The sequence below is a fragment of the Urocitellus parryii genome, chromosome 6, assembly GCF_045843805.1.
Source record: "Urocitellus parryii isolate mUroPar1 chromosome 6, mUroPar1.hap1, whole genome shotgun sequence".
NCBI lineage: Eukaryota > Metazoa > Chordata > Mammalia > Rodentia > Sciuridae > Urocitellus > Urocitellus parryii.
Window position 1 is genome coordinate 182377700 of NC_135536.1, and position 24653 is coordinate 182402352.

A 24653-nucleotide genomic window follows, 5' to 3' on the forward strand; every position below is an offset into this window, starting at 1 on the left:
ATTTCTTAATTAACTGTGAAGCTGGAGGTTCCCTAGAAAGCCCTAATGATAGTCCTGAAAGAGAGATTAGTAGGGACTATTATGGCCAAACAAAGAAAAGCAACAAAATGACAGGCCTTTGAGGGGGTGGTGGCTGTTGCCTCTTTTTACTTAGTATATAAGCTCCTATCTCAGAATGTGAACAGAAATACTCAACTTTTATCTTGAGGAACTTTTCATAAATCCAGGCTGCCCAAGAGGGTGCAACAGTCACTTAATGCAATGGAGAGCTGTAAGGAACATCATTCTGCCTAGGCTTGCTACAGGACCTTCTTGCCACCGGCTAAAGTCTTGACCAAAGACTTGGCCAGTTCTCCTGGGGTTGGCTTACAGACAGAACCACGGTTTTATCCTCATTTAAGCATGGCTGGAGCTGGATGTCTGGGGATGGACCTAAAGATCCCCCAAACCCCAGTCCATGAACAGCTGTGTATCTCTTATTAAAGAAAATGGATGCAACACTGTAGCACACAATTAACCAAGGCATGGAGGTGAGGCAGAGGAGGTTTCCTGACACATGATCTCTGAAAAGTGAACTATCTTTAACAGTTGGCTGAACTGAAGAGCAGGTTCTTAAAACGCTGCCAGAGTGAAGACAGAGTTACTAATTCTAGTTTCTTTAAGCTGTTCAGAAACCTCTCTCACTCTTCTTTAATCTTTTGGTTAATATTAAAAAAAAATTTCCATGCCATCATCTATGCTTAGATTTTTAAATTAATAGGGCAAAAGATACTAAAGGCATGTAAATTATGTTTGATGACCTTAGAATTTTGCATATATATGAAATGATAAAACCTTTAAGTTTCCCTCATTTATTTATTTCTTCACTCAAGAATCATTTGGTGTCTACTATGCACCAGGTACCAGGAGTATTCAGAGGGAATGAGAGCTGAGAGTGGTGGCACACACCAATAATCCCAGCAACTCAGGAGGCTGAGACAGGAGGATCACAAGTTCAAGAAGTTCAAGGCGCCTCAGCAAATAACCAAGGCCCTAAGCAATTCAGCAAGATCCTGTCCCAAAACGAAAAATAAAAAGTGCTGGAGATGCTGTTTAATCACCAGTACCCCCCCCCCCAAAAAAAGGGGGGGGGTAGATAAACACCAAATAAGTTGTTTGTAGCCACATTAACCTTTCTGAAGTTTCTCAGTGCCATAATGTTCACAGTATTGTTACACAACACACATTCATCAAGATTTCAAAAGGGTAAGGCTCTACTTTCTTTTTTTTGTGGGGACAGTGGGGACTGAATCCAGGGGTGCTTTATCACTGAGACACATCTATAGTCCTTTCTACTTTTTATCTTGAGACAGGGTCTAAGTTCTGAGGCTCATCTTGAACTTGTGATCTTTATCTCAGATAACAGTCTGAGATATTATCTCTTTATAGGCGTGTGACACCATGCCCTGGTAGATTCTACTTTTTAAGAGAGATATGTAATAGGACTGTGGAATTTTGCAGGAATATGAAGCTTAGTAAAAGATCTCCTGAATTATCTTTCCTGGGGGAGGTGATGCAGAAGGAAACACATTCACTAAAATACACACCATGTTTGAACACGCCAATGAGAAGGGACTTATCAGCCTCAGCATCCCACCAATCCACTGGGATCTCCATGTAGTCAATGTCGGGCAGAGGAACATCCAGTTCCCTGTGGAAGAAAGGGCGCAGGCTCAGCCTTCCTTTAACACACACATAATACAAATAATACAAAAGCCACTGGCCTAACCCTAGTATTAAGTCACACTCATAACTGCATGCCGAGATGCTAGAATAGTAACAAAGAGGAAGATTCAGAAGGCGGTGGGTCAATGTTTCTTAACCAGACTCTTGGTATCAGAATCTCCAGTGGAACTATCCAAGTATTTGTGCTTCAATTCCAGGCTCCACTTTAGAGAACCCATTGTCAGTTGGCCCTGGGATCTATATGTATAAGAAAGTTCTGATGTGCCTCTTTCGTTGAGAACCACAGCAAAACCCAGTGATATATTGGACATCTGAAGGCAGAAATTCCTCCAAACAATTGAATTCATACTTGACTGAATACTTAAAATGGTCTGTTAACTGTTGGGTCAAAACAGATCATAGATTGAACTGCTCCTGGCAAAAGGAATGAATGTAAGTTGCCTCAGGGTGCAGACATGCAGAGAGTCAGCAGGCTTGTTCCATCAGTCCCTCTGTGAGCTTCTGGCCACGTTCTTAGCATGCACATGTTTTCATTCATCTCTTAGCTCACTGTCTTCATTCATTTGAGAAGCCCTTGCTCTTTGAAGGTTTTGGGATTTGTGAGGGGAAACATCTACCTAAATGGCTCCTCCCTGCCTGGGATGGTTTCTCTGCAGCATTTGAAAACTGTTTTTCCATCAGGCTGTTACTGTGTCACAAGCCCAAATGTCCCTGCCAGGTCCAGTTCCCCCTGAGGTTAAATGTACTCTGGCTTCCAGTTTTCCAGAAACTCACTGCTCTGTCTGCATAGTGCATGGGCTGAACTTTCTGAAATGACTGCTATTCATGCGTTAGAGCAACTGTTTCATGCCTAGGCATTAAACCTGGACAGGGTGAGGGATAGAATGAGAAAGCAGAGGAAAGGAAAGCAAAGAATGGGCAATAGACTCACCCTGTCCATCTTCTACTGAGCTAACACCCATTACTTCTTACATGTCTAAGAAAGCATATGACAGGTGTATATTCAGATTACTTCTGCCAGGTAATACTAGGTTGAATTTTGCTGCATTTATATGACTTAATTTAAACCTCTTTACTAAAACACATAACCCCCTTATTCCTGCTGGAAATTACTTCAATGACCCCAGAAGGCATATCAAGTATTAACAGTCACTGTGAGGACTGGTTCTGATTATAAGTTGCCTGCTGGGTAAAGCTGTCTATGCTTCTCTCTCCTTTAGTGCTCTGACTTAAAGTCAATGGCATTGCACAACGGAAAGAAAGAGAAAGAAATCAGGGCCCCAGGTTATCTTAAAGTCCAAATAATAGCACTTCTGGTGTTTTCTCTGGGAAGGACCAGTGTGTATAGGTATAGGGCAAATTGCTGCTCTGGGGAAGGTGAAGGAGGCTATCTGGAGATCCCACCTATAAATTACAATTTTCTGAGAGTTTTATCAAGTGGCAACTGAGAGTTTGCTGGCCTCATTCCCTGAAATCTTGGGAAACTTCTACAGGATTCTATAGCTTTGGGAAATATTAATTTACAAAACTAAGATGCAAAAAATCAAACAGGCCACAAAATGTTATTAATATGATTAGTAAATAAAGGAGAAATACTCAAATGCCTAAAAGTACTAGGGTCAAATGGGATTCTAGGTAAAAGTTCTAGTTTATACCTGGCACATCAAGCGTATTTAAGTAACACCCATGACAAAAATTACTTAAGGTAGAGAAATTATCCACCCCCCAGCCCCCGGTACTGGGGATTGAACCCAGGGATGCTCTACAACTGAGTGATATCTCCATCCCTTTTATTTATTTTGAGATAGGGTCTCACTAAGTTGCCAAGGTTGGCCTTGTACTTGTGATCTTCCTGCCTTAGTCTCCTTAGTTCTGGGATTATAGGTGTGAGCTACTATGCCTGGCAAGAAATGACTGTTTTAAAGGCAATTTTATAATACTATTTGGGAGGATAAATAGGGACTAAAACCCCACCAAAAACTGTGTTTCTAAAAGCCTACTTTCTCCCTTTCTGTATCTATAGATAACCTGACCAAGTCGTCCTTCTTTACCTGCCTGCTTACCACCTGGGCAACTGATCTTATGTAGGATACGGACACGGGCCTCCTGAAGTACAGGCCAGTCCATGAACAGGCACTTTACCTTGATTCTTTAACACTGAGAGCTAAGGTTGATTTGTTTTACCTGGCAGAAGTTCCCTCAAATGCTTTATCAGCTGCTTCTCCCAGTATTTCAGCTTTTAGGTAGTATAGCATCCGTACTCTCAAAAGGACCCTAGGAAAGGCAAGAACAGCAATGCAAACATATTAGAACCATGACTGTCTGTGTACCACAGCCTACATCCTAAGTTAATAGTGGATATAAAGTAATATATCAGTAAGATACTATGTGCCAATGGCAGATGTTACTAAGAGCACCTTCACCTTACCCAAGAAAGCAACCATGTCCTCAGTCATCTGTTGGAATGTCCTGTGAACCACAGGGGAAATCAGAAACAGAAGCACTCCCCCTGATCTTTCAGAGTACTCACCGCTCCCACATGGCCACAATGACCCAGGGGGCAGAGCTGGTTTCCCAGAGGCCAGTTATCAGTTTTCCACTTACTGAAGAGTGAGTAATGTGTGCAACAGTTTTACTTGCACATAGTGAAATAAATAAAGGGCAGGTGTCTCTTTTTCATACCAACATATCTTCTCTCCTCAGGTACTCAATTCACCTTGATTCTGCAGAGGCAGCACTCAGGCTCCACAGTGATGCACCACACAAAGCAATTAAACAAGTATTTGCTGGGCAATTACTCTGTGCCCTGCATCATGCTTGGGTGCTCTGAGGTATATACCAAAGTAAACAATTCAACATTGTTCTTGGAGAGCCTACAGCAGTCTAGTTGTGAAATGAGACCAATCATGAAGAGTTAGAGACACAGAAGATGACAGTGGGGGCCCAGGCTAAACATGCATGTATGACCTAGGTTGAGAGTAAGGGTAGATACAGGTGAGGCCATTATTGAAGAGATGCTTGTGTTCAAGGCTAAGTAGCAAAGACGTCTGGAGGAGTACTTGGGACAATTTCCTCACTACCAGTCAAGAGTGAAAGTTGTAAGCTAGGGTTGTGGCTCGGTGTTAGAGCGCTTGCCTAGCATGTGTGAGGCACTGGGTTTGATTCTCAGCACCGCATAAAAATAAATGAATAAAATAAAGGTCCAATTAACAACTAAAAATAAATATATATATATATATAAATAATTTTTTTAAAAAAAGAGTGAAGATTGGCTGCTGGAAATAAAAGCTCAAGTATATCTGTAGTACTTATACAGGAACTGACAGCCAGATAAAGGTGTTTAAAAAAAGGGATCACAAGCAGTTATGTACAATACATATAATTTTAAGAAAGACAAAACGAGGCTGCACATCTGTATACAACTGGTATGTGCACAAAGTGTCTGTGGAAGAACCAGGTTAACAAGGGTTGCCTCTGGAGAGGGCAACAGGGAAACTGGAGGTGAGAAGAAAACTTATTTTTGACGGAATTTTAAAAAATCTATTAAAAAAAAAGTTAATAATGAGGGGTTGAGTCCTCTAAAAAAGGCATAATTTCTGTTAGTTCTTGGAGGAAAGTACCACTGTGAACTTGAGTTGTGGGTGCAGACACACGTACTTAGAACCTTTAAAAGGAAAAAAAAATCCTTACATCTCTGTTATATTATTCTCTTTTTTTTAATATTTATTTTTTTTAGTTTTCAGTGGACACAACATCTTTGTTTGTATGTGATGCTGAGGATTGAACCGGGCCGCATGCATGCCAGGCAAGCGCGCTACCACTTGAGCCACATCCCCAGCCCCTCTGTTATATTATTCTTAACTCAGCTGCCAGTCAACTAAATAATTTTGAGACTTTTCCCCCTCCTAAAGCCCAGAGAATAAGAACTCTCTAAGAATTTAGAACCACAACTGATTTTTAGACTTCACCAGTGGGAGCTAGTTCTTAGTAGGACCTGGAGCAGAATGTCAGTTTTGTGGTTTAGTGCCCTAATAACCCAAGACTAAATTACACAAGAATAGAATTTCATTTTATATCACTGTTTGTTGCTGTCTGCACCCCAGCCCAGCTGTAAGCCTAAGGATACAAAGAATACTATCTCAAATACATGCCTATTAAGGAACTGGAGACCATGACAGCAACACCAAATTAGAAGAGGAAGCAATGCAGCATAGGGTGCTCAGAGTATTGACCAGTGAGGCCAGTGTTCTGTCCTTGCTAATCTGATCTCAGAGATAGAGTATGTCCTCATTGGTTTTGAGTCAGATTAGAAAAATCCTCCAGGATTCATAGTGCCTTGTTTGAGAGAAGAGATTTGGTTAAAGAAGTTAGGGAGCTGAAACATGAAATGAATTCTGACTCAGTTTGGACCACAGATCCCCTATTATGTCTTTCCAGACCTTGCATAAATAAAGTAGATAGTACAGAAATATGAAGTGGTATTCCCATGGAAGTCCCAGGAGCCTGGACGTCTGGGTGAGGCTTCCTTAAGGGATGAGAAGGGCACACTCACTTATTGCAGTGCTGTTTGAGGTGTTTCTTATAGCCATCATCATGCAAGACCACCTCAGGGTTGCAGGTAGCCAACCAGTCTGCATTCTTTAGTTCTGGGAGCAATAACTGGTTCTTTGTCTTCTTCCCTTTCCTCCCTCTGGGGACTGGGGCAGACAACCCTGAAACAGATAGACAGTGTAGAGCATGTGGATGAGCCAAGGGGGCTTCAACATAGGTATTAAGTCAGAGTTGGGCAGGGGCTGCAAAGAGACAGCCACGTCAGGCATGGTGGGCCCTGGATGACAGGCCCCACTTCTTAGTCCACAGTGTGAGGTGATGTACCTGGTTAGTAGGTCAGTAAGATTTACTGAGTACCCTGTGAGAACCAAGAAAGTAGATGTAGCCTGTGCCCTGTGGGCCCTTACAATTTAGCAGGGGAAAGGAATATTTGACTTGAAACCTCAAGGAGAACTTTGGTTATGCACAAGAAAGGAGTACAGCATAGGAAAGGCAAGACAAGATAGAACAGAGACAGAAGGGCAAAATTCAAAAGGGTGAGCCACAGAATACAATATGTGAGTCCCCAGCTCAGGGGAGGAACCCTAGGAGTCTCAGGTTAGTGGGCAGGACTGCATGTGGGAAACTGTGACAGGTCCCAGTTGTCCTTTATTAAACAGAATAACAGGCTACATTAGATGATCCCAAGGGAGAACTGAGAGCATCACCATCCTTTCCCACAGGTAACATTCCAAAATGTATCCAAGAAGTCCCCCAAAACACAGCAACAGGGAACACCCAGGTGATTAAAGTGCATAGGAGCTTGTGCTTCTCAGGCACAGCCCTTCCACCTCTCACCTGAATGGTTCTGGAGGGTCTGGGCCTGTCCATCTTTGGTAGGTGTGATCAGCTCCCAAATGAAACTTTTGATCTTCTCATCCCCCTTATAATGTTTGACACAGTACACCAGCAGGGCCCGGCAAATCATCTCCATATCCTTCTCGTTCAGGTGCCACTTGAATCGCCCGTGAGTCAGAATGTCTTTCCACCGGCCCCAGCTGATGGTGAAAATATAGAAGGGTGTTGGAGGGGGAAGGGCCACACATGCATCTTCATGAGCAGAACAAACAAGAGCCATGAGTGGTTCTTCTCTTCTTTCGGGTCTATTAATCACCTGGAGGGCTTTGTCCTGCAAGGCCTTTGAGGACTGCATGACCGCAGCACACTAAATGTCACTAAGTGACATGGGCATCGAACAAGGAGAGCTTCATATGTCCACTAGATCACAATATCAGGAGCAGAGAATAAGTTTGAAATTGAAACTGAGTCCAGATGCAGTATTCAAAAGCAATAGTGAGCTGTCTGCAGCGCACACCTGTAATCCCAATGGCTCAGGAGGGTGAGGTAGGAGAACTGAGAGTTCAAAGCCAGCCTCTGTAAAAGTGAGGCGCTAAATAACTCAGTGAGACCCTGTCTCTAAATAAAATACAAAATAGGGATGGGGATATGGCTCAGTAGTCCGTGCCCCTGGTACTTTCCACAAAAACAGCAATGGTGAGGTCACAGAAACTGAACCTTCTACTTCTACCAAAATCAGAGCCCTAAATCAATCATGTCTTGAATGTAATATCTGCTATATGGACTTGTTATATATCCTTGGGGGAAAAAGCAGGAAATCAGAAGATACAAAATTAGTAGATTTGTTGTGACAAGCTTGAGAAAACCATGGCACTTCTACATTGTGGCTGCAGAGCACACAGTGACTCCCTGTGCTTTCTGCTACCCACAGGACAGGAACTCTTCCTTTCCCTCTCTTCCCCACCACCTGCAGAGTGGCTTCTTGACTGTGACACTAGAAAACACTTGAGGGGGATTCTGAGCAGAAAGCTCAACTCTTCTTGCTCCAGTAGACCCCAATCAGCCCCGCAACAAGAGGGGACTGGAGAAAAATGCTGGACAAATCCCAGGGACTGAAACACAGTAGGGAAAAAAGCATCAGCAGTACCACCAGCAAGCAGAGCCAATACCCACCCAAAGATAAGCAGATTCTTCTCTACTCGGAAGCATTCAGCTCGGAGGTAGCGCCTGGCTTTGTCATTGAGGCGCCTGGATCGAGTGGGCCTTTCATCTGAGTCGCTGTCTAACTCTGAAAACTCCATGAGCTCATCTTCTTCAAATGAGTTGTAGTGTTTTGTCTGCTTTCTCACACGAGGTCGGTCAATCACTAAGCTTTCCTGAAAATGGAGAGGACTGTTGGGGAGATGGGCTCTCTTCTCTGCTCCCACCACAATGCTCAAACATACCCTGCTATCCTGCTGCCTCAGGGCACAAGTGAGAACGATCCCCCCATCCTGACTCATCTTCTAGCAAGAAAGGCTCTTCATAGTACACCTGCCATTCCTGTGACCACAGGCCAAGCAGAGGCGATTCTCTGGGACTTGCTCAAGTTGGCCTGTTCCCTGGGGCCCCCAGTGCTGTCAGCTACCATCTGCTGTTTCTGCCATCATTTTAACAGGGGTATGGGCAAGTGTGGCCTCCCAGGGGCACAGTGGCAGTCTGCTCTTGCCAACGAAGACTGGAGTGGTGAGGCCCAGCTGTTCTGCCCAGCATGCAAAGTGCAGCCTGTGCTCTAGAGACTGTAGGACAGTTCAGAGAATTCCATCTGCTCAGCAACTTTCTGAAGACAAACACATCCTGTTGCTTCATTATCTGCCTCCTCTCGTACTTCTATTGACCTTTGTCCTTTGCCAAAAGACAAAATCCTTAGCTCAGGAATCTCATTCATTCTGGTGGCTCCCTTGGCCATTTAATTTCATCTTTTCCTCCCTGGACCTCTTTCCAAGGCTGTAGCCCAGAGGACCAGTTTCCAAGCCCTGCTCCAGCACCCTTGCATCCCACCTTGAAAGACTCTCTGTGCTTTCTTCTGCCCACAAGGCAGGAGCTCTGCCTTTCCCTCTCTTCCCCTCTGCCTGCAGAGTGGCTTCTGGATTGTGACACTGAAAAACACTTGATCAGGTAGGTTATTAAAGAGGAATAAAATTTTTCTTCTTAAAAGAGGAAAAACATTTCTATTTGGAGAAAACATGTTGGATTATGTAATTTTTGGTGGTCCTACAGAAAAACAGTTATTGTTGGGTATCAATCATTGGTTTAGTGAGATATGAGCAGGGATTGTTCCCTGGGTTTGTGAGTCCATGGGAGTTCAACAGTCATCTGAGAAAAGACAGGTGGAAATAATGCATAGTCATCCTGAAGTAAGGTGACAGGGTCAGAGATGGAGGAAGGGAAACTAATATTTTATGGGGACCTCACAGTTGGCCAGGCACTGTACCAGTTATGTTCACAAATGTGACCTTGCATCCCACAGTGTGGGCTTTACCACCTCCTTTTTTCACTTGTTTTGGTTCCTTACCCAAAGGCACATACTGGTTCCGTTCCAAAGCCCATTCTCTTTTCTATGCTTAGATATAGAAAAATTCAAGACACTGAAAAAAAATGGAGATAAAGCCCAAAAACTTTTCTTTGTCATGGTGTTTTCCTCTTCTTTTTATTTGTCAGAGGTGAGCTGCCTTCACAGGAAGTATTAAAATAGAGGTAAAACAGTCATGTGCCAAGGATGGGATGCTGGCATGAGAACAAGGCTGAATTTGACCTGTTTGGCCAGTTCCCAGACGCTCAGCAGATTTTACGTACCATTAGGTCATTGTGAAGTTATGTAACAGTTAATATTTACCAAGTGCTGTCTGTGCCAGGCATGTTAAGTGTGTGACAAATAGCATCTCATTTAAGAATCAAGACTCAAGAGTAAATAATGATTTGGGCTGTGTAGGAATTTATTGTCATAAGATAGTAGTGAAATATTCAGTGGAATAAAAAAAAATGTACCTTTTCATTCTTTGCTTCAGTGTCTAGTTCAGCTATTTTAGCCCACTTCTGCCAAAAGTTAGGATCATCTAAGGAAATATCTGTTCTGTTTCCTGAAGCCACAAAGCTAGCCTGTGAAGGAGACAAGAGTCAGTAAACTGTGTTTGAACACACTATGAACTAATAAAAGTTATGAATGTGAAAATATCAAGGATGTTCTTTCTTTTTCTTTTATTTCAAAGACTGTATGAGGAAACTACAATTTTAAACTGGAAGGTCATTTTTTTGAAGCTTAGACTTGGAAGCAGGAGGACAAATCCTGGAAGACAGTAGCAATGTGCTCCTCGGTGTCTAGTTCCCTATACACAGGTTAATTCTTTAAGCGTTTTCTAGCTTTAACTCTTCTTTTAGTTCCACAATTACCATGTATCGGCCTTAGAAGAGGCACTGGGCTAAAGTATGAGGTATAGAGATGAGCAATAGATTACCCACATTAACTACTGAACACAAAACTTTCTACAGAAAAAGTCCTTCATGAGTCATCAAACAGGAGACCAAACCAAACTGAGAGTGATCTGCAAAGTTTTAAACCTAGTGACCTGAATTACATAGGAAGGTGGTCTGAGACTAAAAGCTGGGAAACTGAAGTAAAATCACTTTCCCATGAAATGAACAAAACATTTGCAGAATGGATTGTTCATTGGTGGTCCACTCTTTGACAACGACTGAGTGATCTACAAGGAAATAAAGATGACCAAAGGTCTCTGAGCAATCCTTGTAAAGAGAGAATAAAGTGCAGACTAGTGTATACCTGTCTATTATTGGTTCTCAAAGGCTCAGAGTGTCTTCCTTCTGTGCACAGTCCCTGCCTCAATATTTAGATTTCCTGTATATACCTACATTTTTAGAAAGTAACACAAACTAGATGTGTAGTCAAGAAAATTCAAGGGTTTATATATGGAGAAAGAGAAGACTTGCTAATGAGGGGTGAAAAATAAACAATTTTCTTTCTCCCCCACCCCCAATAATGACTGTGGTAAGAAGGTCCTATACCTTGGCAAAAGTAGACCCTTTCCCCTCAGACTGGATGGTGATGGTGTGGGTTCTCCTCTGAAGAATCTGGTCTATATCTTCTTCACAAAATTTGGAGCCTTCATCCTCCTCGTCCATTAAAGCTCCATAAGCACCTTTCCGGAGCAAGTCCTCCACCTCCATTTTTGAGAGTTGCTGTACCTGAACAGGTCACCAAAGGCTACTCACAAAGTGGCAAATGGACAGGAGAAATAGCCTCACACCTGGCCTTTGTGATTCAGAGTATGGTTCCTCCACTAATTGCACAGTCAGAAGAACAAAGAACAGGGGCAGCAAACTTCAGAAAATGAAAACCCAGATAAAGGTACTTTGGATTTTCTCTGGGGACAGCAGGCAGACCTCTGGAATAATCCAGTGGATGATCCAAGGGCCCTAACATTCTTCAGGATGTTGGTTATTATCAAATGTCACAAGCCATTAAAACTATGCACCACTGAAGAGGATATACTTCACATATTTTAAAAATATTTTAGTTTGAGCCTGTATCTTTAAAAACCTCCAGATGTACCAAACAAGCTGGAGAATAATGATTTATTCATTATTAAATAAATACATCAGTATTTAAAATGATGTCATTTCTTAAAAAAAAAAAAAAAGAAGAATCCCATGCCAAGTGTGATCTTCTTAACTCTTGTTGAAAACAGAAAATGGAGTTCAAAACACCCTTTCCTGGTTCTAATTAAGAATCTGTTTCTCTTTATATTAATCACAAGAGGGAATTCTGTGACTCCCAAGATGGGTAACTTGAAGTATTACACTTAGCAACATATGTATAGCTAAGAGGATATAGAACATCTGGAGTATAAACAACTCATTTAGAAGGCTTTAATTCCCAATCTTTGATGCCCTAAGCCTAGTGATTAAGGAGATATTCTGCTTTGTTTGCCTGCATTTGAAAACAATTTAAAAATCTTAGCTGCAATCTTTATCCCCTCCATCAAGAGAGAAAAAAAAAGATTTTAACTGCCATATTTCAAGCTGTTAATTTATTTAGTCATTATTCACTGATTATCATGTATTGAACATCTTTAATATGCCACTCATGCACTGTTAGGGGCCACAGATAACACTCTTCCCATTGTTCCTATAGATTTACCTTAAACATTCAGAAAATGCAGAGACCTGACTCTAAATTATCCTCTACTGTAGGATATTTCCTAACAGTGATATGTGGGCTGGCTTAGTACAGTAAAATGAACCTGGAAACAGCTGTCAGGAGGATAAACCCAGAGAGGCTAGGGCTGCATGACCAGTGCTCCTTAACATTCCAGAGTGGGTCCATCATACTCACTCCATTGGTGCTGCCCTTTCTGTTGATGTCCTGAAGTACAGCCTTGTCCAGGCCCAGCTTTAGGCTGGCCTTATCAAACATTTCCCGCTCATAGGAGTTCCGAGTGATGAGGCGATACACCTTGACAGCTTTGCTCTGGCCTATGCGGTGACATCGGGCCTGAGCCTGGGAAGGAGAAGGGTCATACATATCACATTATCACATGTGTAAGAACTGCAGCAGCCTAGGAATAGGAAGTGCTTATGTCCCATGTGAAAACAATTGAAAACAATTTAAAAATCTTAGCTGCAATCTTTATCTCACAGTTATGTGTCATGGGTTTGGTTTCAGAACTGAATTCACCCAAATGTCAGCTGCCACCTTTGGGGTCACTCATTTCTTCACGTATTGCTTACTGACTACTAGTGCCAGGCATAAAGCAGTGGGGGAGGCCTTGGTGTCCCACCCTTCTCAGCTTGTGGAGATGGCCCTCACTCCAAGGATGCTGTCCTGCTCTCTGGGAGATGCCTCAGAGCTGGTAGCACCAATTCTCTATTTTTAAATTTTTTAATAAAAAACTTCAAATATAAACGAAAATAGAAGAAAGTTTAATGACTTCTTATGGTCAATCCTGTTTCATCTACCATATTTCTATCCTCCAAGATTGTTAAGAGGCAAGTCACTGGCATTACTGTGTTTCATTCTTACATATTTCAATAAATATCTCTAAAGACTCTTGTAAAACAGCTTATATTACCATTGCTACACTTAAAAAAAATTAATATCAACCATCAAGCCAGTGTTCCAACTTCCTGCTTATTTGGATGAGAAACCAAATAAGAAACACACCTTCTAATCAGTTGATATTTCCAGTCTTTCTATCTTAGATACACTCAGCCTTCAATCTCTCTTTTCAATATAATTTTCTATTGAACAGAACAGGTATCTGTCCTATGTTTTCCCATGCCTGACATCTTGCCAACTGCATTCCTGCTCTGCCTCCCTCTTTGTCCTCTAAACTGGGAAGTATACCTTGAGACATGATCAAGCTAAGATCTGTTTGGCAAGATATTTCAGATGGGATTTCGATTTCCATCAAGAGGTCCTTGTTATCTGCTAGTCTGTTTTTGAATTGAAGATCACTGCCTACATCCATTACTTTATTAGGAGTTACAATTCCTCTTATCAATTTTGTATGAATAGCAGGACCAGACCAGATGTCTTGGAACAGCTTATTCTTCCTCTCTCTGGCAGTCTTCAGGCAAAGTGGCTAAGAAACAGCCAAGCCATAGGCCAGAAGACAAAAATGGTACTTAGAGACAACAATCTGAATATCCACTGCTACAGGTTTGGTGACTGTTTTGAGGCCTATTCAGTAGGCAAATAAAGGAAGTGCTTGTGTGTGTGTGCAGTGAATATAGCCTTGTGCATATGTAAGAAATGTGTGAGGCCCTGAGTATGATCCATAGTACTGCAAAGACAACAATATGAAAAAAAAATTAATCGCCCTTATACAGGTATTTCTTTTCCATCATAATGAAAAGCTCAACCACACCAGTGTCATTACTCATTTCATTTCTCCCTTTCTACTTACCTATTACAGTATCAGGAAAACAATACCATCACAACCCACCAAAAACATAATTTCTGAAAATAATGCAAGGTTTCTGTCTCCTCAGCCACTTAGGGCTATGTACTCTACTGAGTCTGTAAAAGTCAAATCAAAATGTTTTCAACACACACTTGGGGAGAAAAAAAATACACACATACACACACACACATATTAACGGTAGGGTTAGTTAGTGGTCCTGAGACTACTCTCTGGGTAATCTAGGATTCAGCAAATAAGTAAAAAATCTGGGGTAACAGTAATAAAGGTTTTCACTGCTGAAGAAAGAAGTTGCAATTATGGAAAGAGAGAAAACTAGAATAAGGGATGGGGTGTAGAATAAGGTAGAACATTAGCCTAGCATATGTGAGATACTGGGTTTGATCCTTAGCACCACAAAAAAAGTAAATAACAACAACAACAACAACAACAAAAAACAACTACAACAAACTATGGCATTAGAATGAACAGGAGGAATCAAGTATTAACTCACAGTAAGGGGTGGGTGTGTGTGTGTGTGTGTGTGCGCGCACGCGCGCATACATACACACACATGTACATATATGCACACAGATACAGAAATAGATATGAATATAGACATACGTTCATGTAAAAACATATACATTTACATAATATACAGATGAATGCATGTTGCATATATGCATTTATATATGCACATGTATATGCGTGTGTGTATCCTAGCAATATCTAATGACTGAGAATGTTTAGAAGCAATGTCATCCCAATAGCAATGAACATATTTAACTTCCAGATCTTATTTTTTTTAATATCTTTATTTTATTCATTCATTTTTTATGTGGTGCTGAGGATTGAACCCAGGGTCTCACACGTGCTAGGTGAGCACTCTACTGCTGAGCCACAACCCCAGCCCGCAGATCTTTTTTTTTTTTTTTTAAAGAGAGAGAGGGGGGGGGGGGAGAGAGAGAGAGAGAGAGAGAGAGAGGGAGAATTTTAATATTTTTATTTTTTAGTATTTGGCAGACACAACATCTTTGTTTGTATGTGGTGCTGAGGATCGAACCCGGGCCGCATGCATGCCAGGCGAGTGTGCTACCGTTTGGGCCATATCCCCAGCCCCCAGCCCCCAGATCTTATTTTCAAAATATCATTCTTAAAGATAGGAACAACTCTATAACATAACTCTAGTACAAAGCCAAGGTACACTGGAGAAAATCTACAGGTAAGAGTGGGGTAGAAAAACTTTAAGATAAGCCTCAAACACATCACTGTGCCTGAATGTAAGGAAGTACTCAAGTATGATAAACGTCTATCGAAATAACACCTGAAAATTCTCACTGGCTGAGTCTTAGACTATATGAACATCAAAATAAAGACAGTAATGGATTGTAACCCACTGAATAAAGAAAAACCCTTGGGTTCACACTGACATAAATAAATGGGATAAAAAGGAAAAAAAATACTTCCTTATATGTCAAATAATGAATGCATTAACAAATGATGGAAAACTGTGACTTTGTAACTATCATAGTGATAATTGATTCAAGCAGAGATAATCAATGGAAGATAAAGCCAGTAGGTGAAACTTTAATGAGAAACAGGTATAGTCTTAATGTACATCCCTAAAATTACCTCTAAATTTCAAAGAGAAAAATAGCAACTTTGTAGTGGAGAAATCTAAGGAAACAAAGTCAATATCATAAGACAAATGAACCCTATGTTCTTCCTGATATGATATATTGAGAAGAATGTATCAATTTGGTGGTGGTACCAAACTTGAATTCAATCTTGAGGAAATAGAGACAACCCAAATTAGGGACAAAATAACCCACTATCACTCTATAAAAACTTAAAGGTCACGAAAGCAAAAAGAAAGATTAAGGGATTGATCCAGCTTAAAAGACACTGAAGGGTACAACCAGAGAAATGAAAAGTTGAACTGCAACTGTGTACAGCAAATCAAAAAGCATTCTGCTGTCACATATATCTAGAATAAATAAATTAATTAAAATTAAAAAAAAGACACTAAAGGGATGACAAATAAAGGTAATAATGGGTGATCCTGGCTGGATCCTGGTCTGGGAGAATGATAGCTATAAAAGAAATAAAATGAAATGATAAATTTGAATATGAACTATGGATTAGAGAATAGTATTCTTATTTCCTGATTCTGAGAACTGAACTGTGATTATACAAGAGAAGGGCCCCTGCACCTTGAAAACATGCACTATGTAGCAGATAGAAAGATTCAATGCCTCTTATTCTCAAACAGTTTAGGGAGAGAATATGGTGTGTGTCTACATAAATGCTCAGAGACAGAGGGAGAAAAGGCAATGAAGACACACTCAACCAGAGAAGTGAAAGTGTGTTCTGGTTTGAATATGAGTATCCCCAAAAGCTCCTGTAACAATGCAGCAATGTTCAGAGGTAAAACAATCATGAGCTGTAATCTAATCAGTAGATTCATCCATTTGCTAGAATAATAATTTGGAAGAACTGGGTGGTAGCTGTAGGTAGGTGGGGTGTAACTGGAGGAAATGGGTCACTGGGGGCTTGCCTTTGGGGATTCTCATTCCCCTGATTCCTCCTTCTCTCTTAGATTTCTGCTTCCTGGTTGCCATGGACTGAGCAGCTTTCCATCAGCACTCCATTCTGCCATGATGTTCCGCCTCACCTCCAGCCCAGAACAATGGGAGTCCATTGTCAATGGACGGAACCTCTGAAACTGTGAGCCAAGATAAACTTTCCTCCTCCCCAAGCTGTTCTTGGTTCTTGTCAAGTATTTTGGTCATGGCAATGAAAAGCTAACACAGAGGGTTTAAATACTACTGTAATTTGAGACAGAAAGCAAACCCAGCTGATTAATCTGGATAAAAGTATATCAGAGTTACAATGGGCATGGTGGTGCATGCCTAAAATCCCAGCAACTTATAAGGGTAAAGCAGGAGTGCTGCAAGTTTGAGGCCAGCTTGAGCAGCTGAATAAACTGTCTCTATATAAAAAATAAAAAAGCTGGGAAAGTAGCTCAGTAGAAAACTGCTCCTGAGTTCAATCCCCAGTACTGCCAAAAGAAAAAAAAACAGAGCACCAGTGGCAAAACAATTACATAAAACCAAAAATGTACAAAAATATTATATATATGGCATAATTCCAAATATCATGGTGTTTGGCTAATGGTAATTTCTATTTCCATCATTCTTTCTGCATTTATTAATGGGAATTCTACTGAAAAAACAGTTATCTTTTGTCTCATTTATACACATCAGTATTATTTTATTTGTTATGCTGTGTTACAATTTTGGATCATAGTTTTATATGATGGAGTCTTGCTCCCCAGATGGTGGTGCTTTTAGTAGGTGGGGCCCAGTTGGAGGAATAGGTTTTTGGGGATGTGCCTGTGTAGGGTACATTGGGACCTTAGCCTCTGCCTTTCCCTTTTTGTTTCCCAGTCTCCATGAGCTGAGCAGGTTTGTTTCACCATATTCTCTGTCATTATGTTTGGCCTCACCACAGGCCCTGAGCAATGGGGTGAAGCAACCATGGACCCAAACCTCTGAAACTATGAGTAAAAATAAGTCTTTAATACTTTTAAATTGTTTACCTCAGGTACCTTATCACAGTGATGGTAAGTTGCCTAAGACATGCTGTCTACTTCGTATACAGACTCAACTGTTTCATTTTGCTTTAAATTTTTTTTTTCCAGTACTGGGGATTGAACCCAGTAGCACTCCACCACTGAGCTATATCATAGTCCTTTTTATCCTGATGCAGGGTCTTGCTAAATTGTTCAGGCTGATCTTAAACTAGCAATCCTCCTGCCTTAGCCTCCCAAGTCTCTGGGATTACTGGTGTGTGCTACATTACCTGGCTTGCTTTTGAATTTTAGGAATTCACTTTCCAAGTGAGGCAAGGTGGTGTATGCCTGTAATCCTATTAATTCAGGAGGCTAAGGCAGGAGAACGGCAACTTTAAGGACAGCCTCAGCAACTTAGCAATACCCTGCCTCAAAATAAAAATATAAACAAACGGGCTGGGAACACAGCTCAATGGGAAATGCTCCTGAGTTTAATTCCCAGAATCAAAAAAAAAAAAAAAAAGACTTTCCTGTCTTAATTACCCATAATGAAGGGGGTAGGGAAGAAATAACTAAGCAACTTAAGAAGATGATGTTTCGATTATTTGTGGTACTAACAACCAAACAACCTACTATTTTTTTAATATTTATATTTTAGTTTTCGATGGACACAACATCTTTTATTTTATTTTTATGTGGTGCTGAGGATCGAACCCAGTGCCCCGCACATGCCAGGCGAGCGCACTACCGCTTGAGCCACATCCCCAGCCCCCAAACAACCTTCTATTGATTGATATTATACTCTGGTAAATTTATTTTCCAGAAAATATTAACAATTCTGAGACTACTTAATAGTACTCTCTGGATACACTAGGATTAAGAGAATAAATACACTGTGCTAAGATAATGAGATTCAGGCTTCTCTCTGACAGAGAAAAGTTACAAATAATGTACAGGAGAAGACTATAATGAACCCTGATGATGAGAATCAGAAATCTCATTATGGATGGTTAACTTCAGTATGAGTGAGGAGGTTCACTACGTGTGCTTGTGTTGGTACGCATACATGTACTTCCTAGGTCCTTTTATGCAAAAGATCCAAAAGGAATAACTCCAGTACAGGTACCTCATAGCCAGATCTTGATTTCTAAATGCCATTCTCAGATAAAAAGAATGATGAATCCTTGAAGAAATGGTCAGTTCCAAAGCTATGTCAGGAAAAATGCAACATGAACCTGAATATCTTATGTGTTGAAAAGAAAGTGCTCAAAAATCGTAGCATGTCCAACAGACAAAGAAGCCCAAATGAAGGGATACCAAAAGCTAAATCTAAACATCCTGAAAACAAAAATCAGTAATGGTTTATAAAATAAAATAGCTGGGGGTGGCGGGGTATAGTGGCATCATTGCTGTACTAGAGACTCAGGAGGCTGAGGCAGGAGGATCCCAAGTTCCAGAGCAGCTCCCTAAGCAACTTGGTAAGACCTTGTCTCTAAAGAAAAAAAGAAAAAGGGTTGGGAATATAGTTCAATGGTAAAGTGCCCGTAGGTTCAATCTCCAGTTCAAAAAAAAAAAAAAAAAAGAAAAAAGGAAAGAAAGCTGGGTGTGGTTCTGTGTGCCTATAGTTCTGATTACTGGGGAGGTGCTGAGGCAGGAGGATCACTTGAGATCAAGTGTTCATGGCCTGTCTGGGCAACATAGTGAGACCCCATCACAAAACAAAACAAAACAGACAATAACAAAACAAATAATACTGATGTAAATAAATCAGAGACAAAAGAGAACTGTCTTTACAGTAAAATAAATGCAGAAGGGATAATGGAAATAGAAAATGACCATGGGCCAAACACCACTGATGGGCACTAAAATTAATGGGGAAAAGTATAACGAGAAACAGGATATTTACAGAATCTCAAAATACATATTCACAAATACTTAACTAAAAGTAGTCATACTACAGTAGAGAAACCTGGAAGACACCATCACCAAGTGATCAAGTGCTAGGATAATAAGACTGACATCATGTACCCTGATGGAATGTATTGAGAAGGACATACCATCACTTCTATGATATTTTTGCCCCAAATGTATAAGGTCATATCTAATCATGAGAAAACATCAGGAAAATACAAATTAAGGGACTTTGTACAAAACAGCTTGTCAGTACCCTTTCAAAGTGTCAAATGACAAAAGGTAAGGAAAGACTAAGGAGCCTTCATAGATTGAAAGAGGCTGATGAGTCATGACTTCTAAAAGGAATGTGAGACTGGATCCCAGGCTAAGAAAAAGATCACCTGTGGGAAACTGAAGGAATACAAATAGGGTCTTAGATTAACATTTTATCAATGTAAATTTCCTGGTTCCACTCATAAACAAATTCAGTAGAGTAGCAGGATATAAAATTAACTAAATCAGTTGTGTTCCTATACAACAATGATGAATCAACTGAAAGAGAAATTAGAAAAACTATCCCATTCATAATAGCCTAAAACCAAAACCAACAAAATGGTCTACAATGAAAACTACAGGACACTAAAGAAAGAAACTGAAGATCTTAGAAGATAGAAAGACCTCCCATGCTCCTGGATAGGCAGAATTAATATTGTCAAAACAGCTATACTACTAAAAGCGCTATACAAATTCAATGCAATTCCTATTCCACTAATGTTTTCATAGAAATAGAAAAAGCATTCATGAAATTCATTTGGAAAAAACAATAGCCAAAACAGCCAAAGCAATCCTTAGTGAGAAAAGTGAAGCAGGAGGCATCAGAATACCAGACCTCAAATTATACTACACAGCTACAGTAACAAAAACAGCATGGTATTAGCACCAAAACAAACATGAAGACCAATGGAACCTAACAGAAGACACAGAGACAAATGCACATAAATACAGTTATCTCATCCTAGACAAAGGTGCCATAAACATACATTGTTCAATAAATGGTGCTGGGAAAATTGGAAATCCATTTGCAGCAGAATTAAATTAAATCCAAAGTGGATCAAAAACCTAGGCATTAGACCAGAGATCCTGTGCCTACTAGAAGAAAAAGTAGGCCCAAATCTCCAAAATGTCGTCTTAGAAACCAATTCCTCAACAAGACTTCTGAAGCATAAGAAGTAAAATCAAGAATCAATAAATGGGGGCTGGGGTTGTGGCTCAGTGGTAGAGTGCCCATCTAGCACATTTCGATCCTCAGCACCACATAAAAATAAATAAAATAAAGGCATCATGTCCAACTACAACTAAAAAAAAAAATCAATAAATGGGATGGCATCAAACTAAAAAGCTTCTTCACAGCAAAGGAAACAATCAAGAATATGAACAGAGAGCCTACAGAATGGGAGAAAATCTTTAATGTCTGCATCTCAGAGCATTAATCTCCAGGATATACAAAAAACTCAAAAAAACTTATTAAACTTAAAAAACAAATAACCAAATCAACAAATGAGCAAAGGAACTGAACAGATACTTCACAGAAGAAATTCGAATGGTCTACAAAAATATGAAAAAATGTTCAACATCAAATCTCTAGTGATTAGAGAAATGCAAATTAGAACTACACTGAAATTTCATCTCACTCCAGTCACAATGGCAATTATCAAGAATACAAGTAATAAATGCTGACGAGAATACGGGGGAAAAGGTACACTCATACGTTGTTGGTGGGACTGCAAATTGGTGTAACCACTAAGGAAAGCAGTATGGAGATTCCTCAGAAAACTTGGAATGCAACCACCATTTGACCCTCCATTCCTTGGTATAATCTCAAAGAACTCTAGTACAGGTGCTTCACGGGAGGTTTTTCCATCTACTAAGATCTTCAGTTTCTTTCTTCAGTGTTCTGTAGTTTTCATTGTAGAGGTCTTTCACCTCTTTTTTTTAGATTGATTCCCAAGCATTTTGTTGTTTTTTTGTTTTAGGCTATTGTGAATGGGATAGTTTTTCTAATTTCTCTTTCAGTTGATTCATCATTGTTGTATAGGACAGCCAAATCAATGTATATAGCAGATTAATTAACAATAGCTCAGCTATGAAACCAACCTAGGTTCCCTTAAACAGATGAATGGATAAAGAAAATGTGGTATACATACACAATGGAATATTACTCACCCATAAAGAAGAATGAAATTATGGCATTTGCTTATAAATGGATAGAACTGGAGACTAAGTGAAATAAAGCTCATCCCACAAAACAAAGGTCAAATGTTCTTTCTCATATGCAGATGCTCACAAACAAGAGAGGAGGAGGAGGGAAGAACAGAAGTTCACTGGATTAGACAAAGGGAAATGAAGGGAAGGGACGGGGAATGGGAGTAGGAAAGAGTAGAATGAACTGGACAAAACTTTCCAATGTTCACATATGTATACACAACCACTGAAACTCCATATCATGTATACAACAAGAAGAATGAAATCCTAATTAGAATAAGCTATACTTCATGTATATATAATATGTCAAAATATACTCTATTGTCACGTGTATCTAAAAAGAACAAATTAACAAAAATTTCCTGGTTCCAATAATTACACTATAGTTGTATAAAATGCTTACATTAAAAGAAGCTGAGCTATTGAAAAGAAAGGTATACTGGAACTCTACATTGCTTTGCAACTTGTAAAAAAGTTAAAAATATTTTGCATTATAATAATGTAAAATATTTAAAATGGCTACAAAGTCAAATACACAAAAAGGCATGGTTAGAAAACTGGTTTCTACCTCTGTCACTTCTGTGTGGTTCTTGGTTCCCTCTATATGTAACCACTTAAAAAAAATTCAAGTTTTATATCTTGTGGGGGAGAGGCAGAGACGGGCAGACACAAATGCAGCCTCTGTAGATAAATGCTAGCACACTACAGAGTTTCTCTACATCATTTTTTTTTCCACTCAACTATATACTCTGAGATGATTCCATAGCACAGAGATATTCCTCATTCTTCATTCAATGCTAATATACTATAGTTTACTCAGCCTATTACTACCAGACAACTGAGCTGACTAGTATTTGGCTATTATAATCAGTTGCCAAAACTTCTTCAGTTGTAGATGGACACAATATCTTTATTTATTTATTTGTTTATTTTATGTGGTGCTAGGGATCAAACCCAGTGCCTCACATGTGCTAGGCAAGCACTCTACCACTGAGCCACAACTCCAGCCCTCTTACAGTATCTTTAGAAAGTAGCAAATTTCTATTACTGAGAGAAGATTTGAAGGATAACTGGCAAATAAAGTGATCACTGTAAATAATATGGTTTATAGGACCTATAAGGTAGTAACAATATGTGGCCATTAAGTATTAACACTGATTTTTTTTTCTTCTAGCTCACACAGGTTTGAAGGTAAACTGCAAGATGCTGGGCTGAGGTAACGGCTTAGTGGTAGAGCACTTGCCTAGCACGTGCAAGGTCCTGGATTAGATCCTCAGCACCACATAAAAATAAATAAATAAAATAAAAAAGGTATTGTGTCCAATTAAAACTAAAAACATGATCCAACTGAAGAAATGTTTTTGAGCAAAGGTCTCATGGAGGAACATACTCATAAAAATGAATGCTCCATGAGAGCAGGAACTTTTGGTCTAGCTTGCTGGTGTGTCTCCAGGACTTTAAATAATGCCTGGCACATCCTGCTATTTAAAAGATGTTCACTGAATAAATGATTACATAATGGAGCACTTGTGCATAGACCTGCAAGTTCTTAACTTTCTTGTAGCAATCAAAAAGTAAACTCTACAGGTGTAATTCTCCAAGCTTAGGCATAAATATACTATCAAGAAACAGGTGGTGCTAGCAATTAAGATCCCAGCATAGGAAATGGCAAAGGGGCAGTTCCTTTCTTTCCTTGGAGCAGTGTGGCAGTTTCCTGGAGTCCTGTTTCTGGTGACTGATCATGGAAGGAGCTCTTCTCCTCAGGCTGGATTCCCTCCTCCCTTCTGCATACCAGTAGATGCATTACAGTGGGACTGCATGGGACAACTGCAGCCATGCTTTCTAAATATTGCCTTCAGGGACCTTTGCCCAGGTTGGTCATGATATCTCACCACTGTTACCTTAGCTTGTCAGAGAATAAGAAACAGTATCATGAATCAATGAAAGAGGAAAGTACTTGTGGTCTGTGAAGGGGGCACAATACCCTGCTACTACCAAGAGGCCCACCTCTGCCTTCAGGGTTAATAGCAGGACTGGCTTCCTCCCAAGAAGAAAGCCTGTCACTGGCAGCCTTGTTAGAGCTGCCAATAAATCTGCATGGGTAAATTTAATCTAGAGATCAAGGTGTGTGTGAGCAGGAGTCTTCGGAAGCTTAATTCTGGTTATTGGTCAAGGGGCCTTCAGAACTTACTGAAGCTGATGCTATGACCCTCCACTGCACTCTTGTGTCTATTTCTTAACTGGTGAAGATCTAAGCATGGGAGAAGGGATATGATATGTTGGACTCCTCGGAGTCTAGCAAGACAAAGCAAATAGTACATGACATTTGATGTCCGTGTTATAGGAAGACCTAGATTAAAAAAAAATCTCTAGCGAAGTTTAAAGCTCAAATTCTACCCAGTGAAACAACTGTAAGAGAAGACTACCTGTACTTTTGCTAATAATAACGAAAAAATACCAGAGAAAGTAAGGCTGTTTTCTGACTCCACTGATTTAGCAGAATGAACCTGTGCTCTCCAGTCACAAAGCTAGTTTGTCTATAGGTTTGCCTCAGGGGCTCCTATAATTTGGATTTAGAATGTCCCCCAAAGGACCATATATCAAAGGCTTGGCCCTTGGCTTGGTGCTGCTATAAGGTGGTATAACATTTAAGAGGAAGGGCATACTGGGAGAGGGAGGTCTTCAGGGAATGCTCTTGAAGGGAGATATTGGAACTCTGGTCCCTTTCTATTTCTCCCTTTGCTTCTCAGCTACCTCAATGTGAGTAGGTTGCTCCACCATGTGCTTCCATAATGATATACTTCGTGGTCATAGGTCCAAAGCAACGTCAACTGATCATGGACTGTGCCCTTTCA

General features: G+C 40.2%; 1 protein-coding gene across 1 annotated transcript in view; it reads right to left on the reverse strand.

Annotated features, from left to right (window-relative positions):
• Chd6 (chromodomain helicase DNA binding protein 6) overlaps positions 1–24653 on the reverse strand; it is a 222271-nt gene that overhangs the window by 37612 nt on the left and 160006 nt on the right. Inside the window, exons 18-25 of the mRNA XM_026383173.2 lie at positions 12503–12667; positions 11173–11352; positions 10141–10251; positions 8287–8489; positions 7114–7313; positions 6278–6437; positions 3910–3999; positions 1587–1690 (exon numbers count right to left, since the gene is read on the reverse strand). Coding sequence (XP_026238958.2) covers positions 1587–1690; positions 3910–3999; positions 6278–6437; positions 7114–7313; positions 8287–8489; positions 10141–10251; positions 11173–11352; positions 12503–12667 — 1213 coding nt within the window. The remainder of the gene's footprint in view (positions 1–1586; positions 1691–3909; positions 4000–6277; positions 6438–7113; positions 7314–8286; positions 8490–10140; positions 10252–11172; positions 11353–12502; positions 12668–24653) is intronic.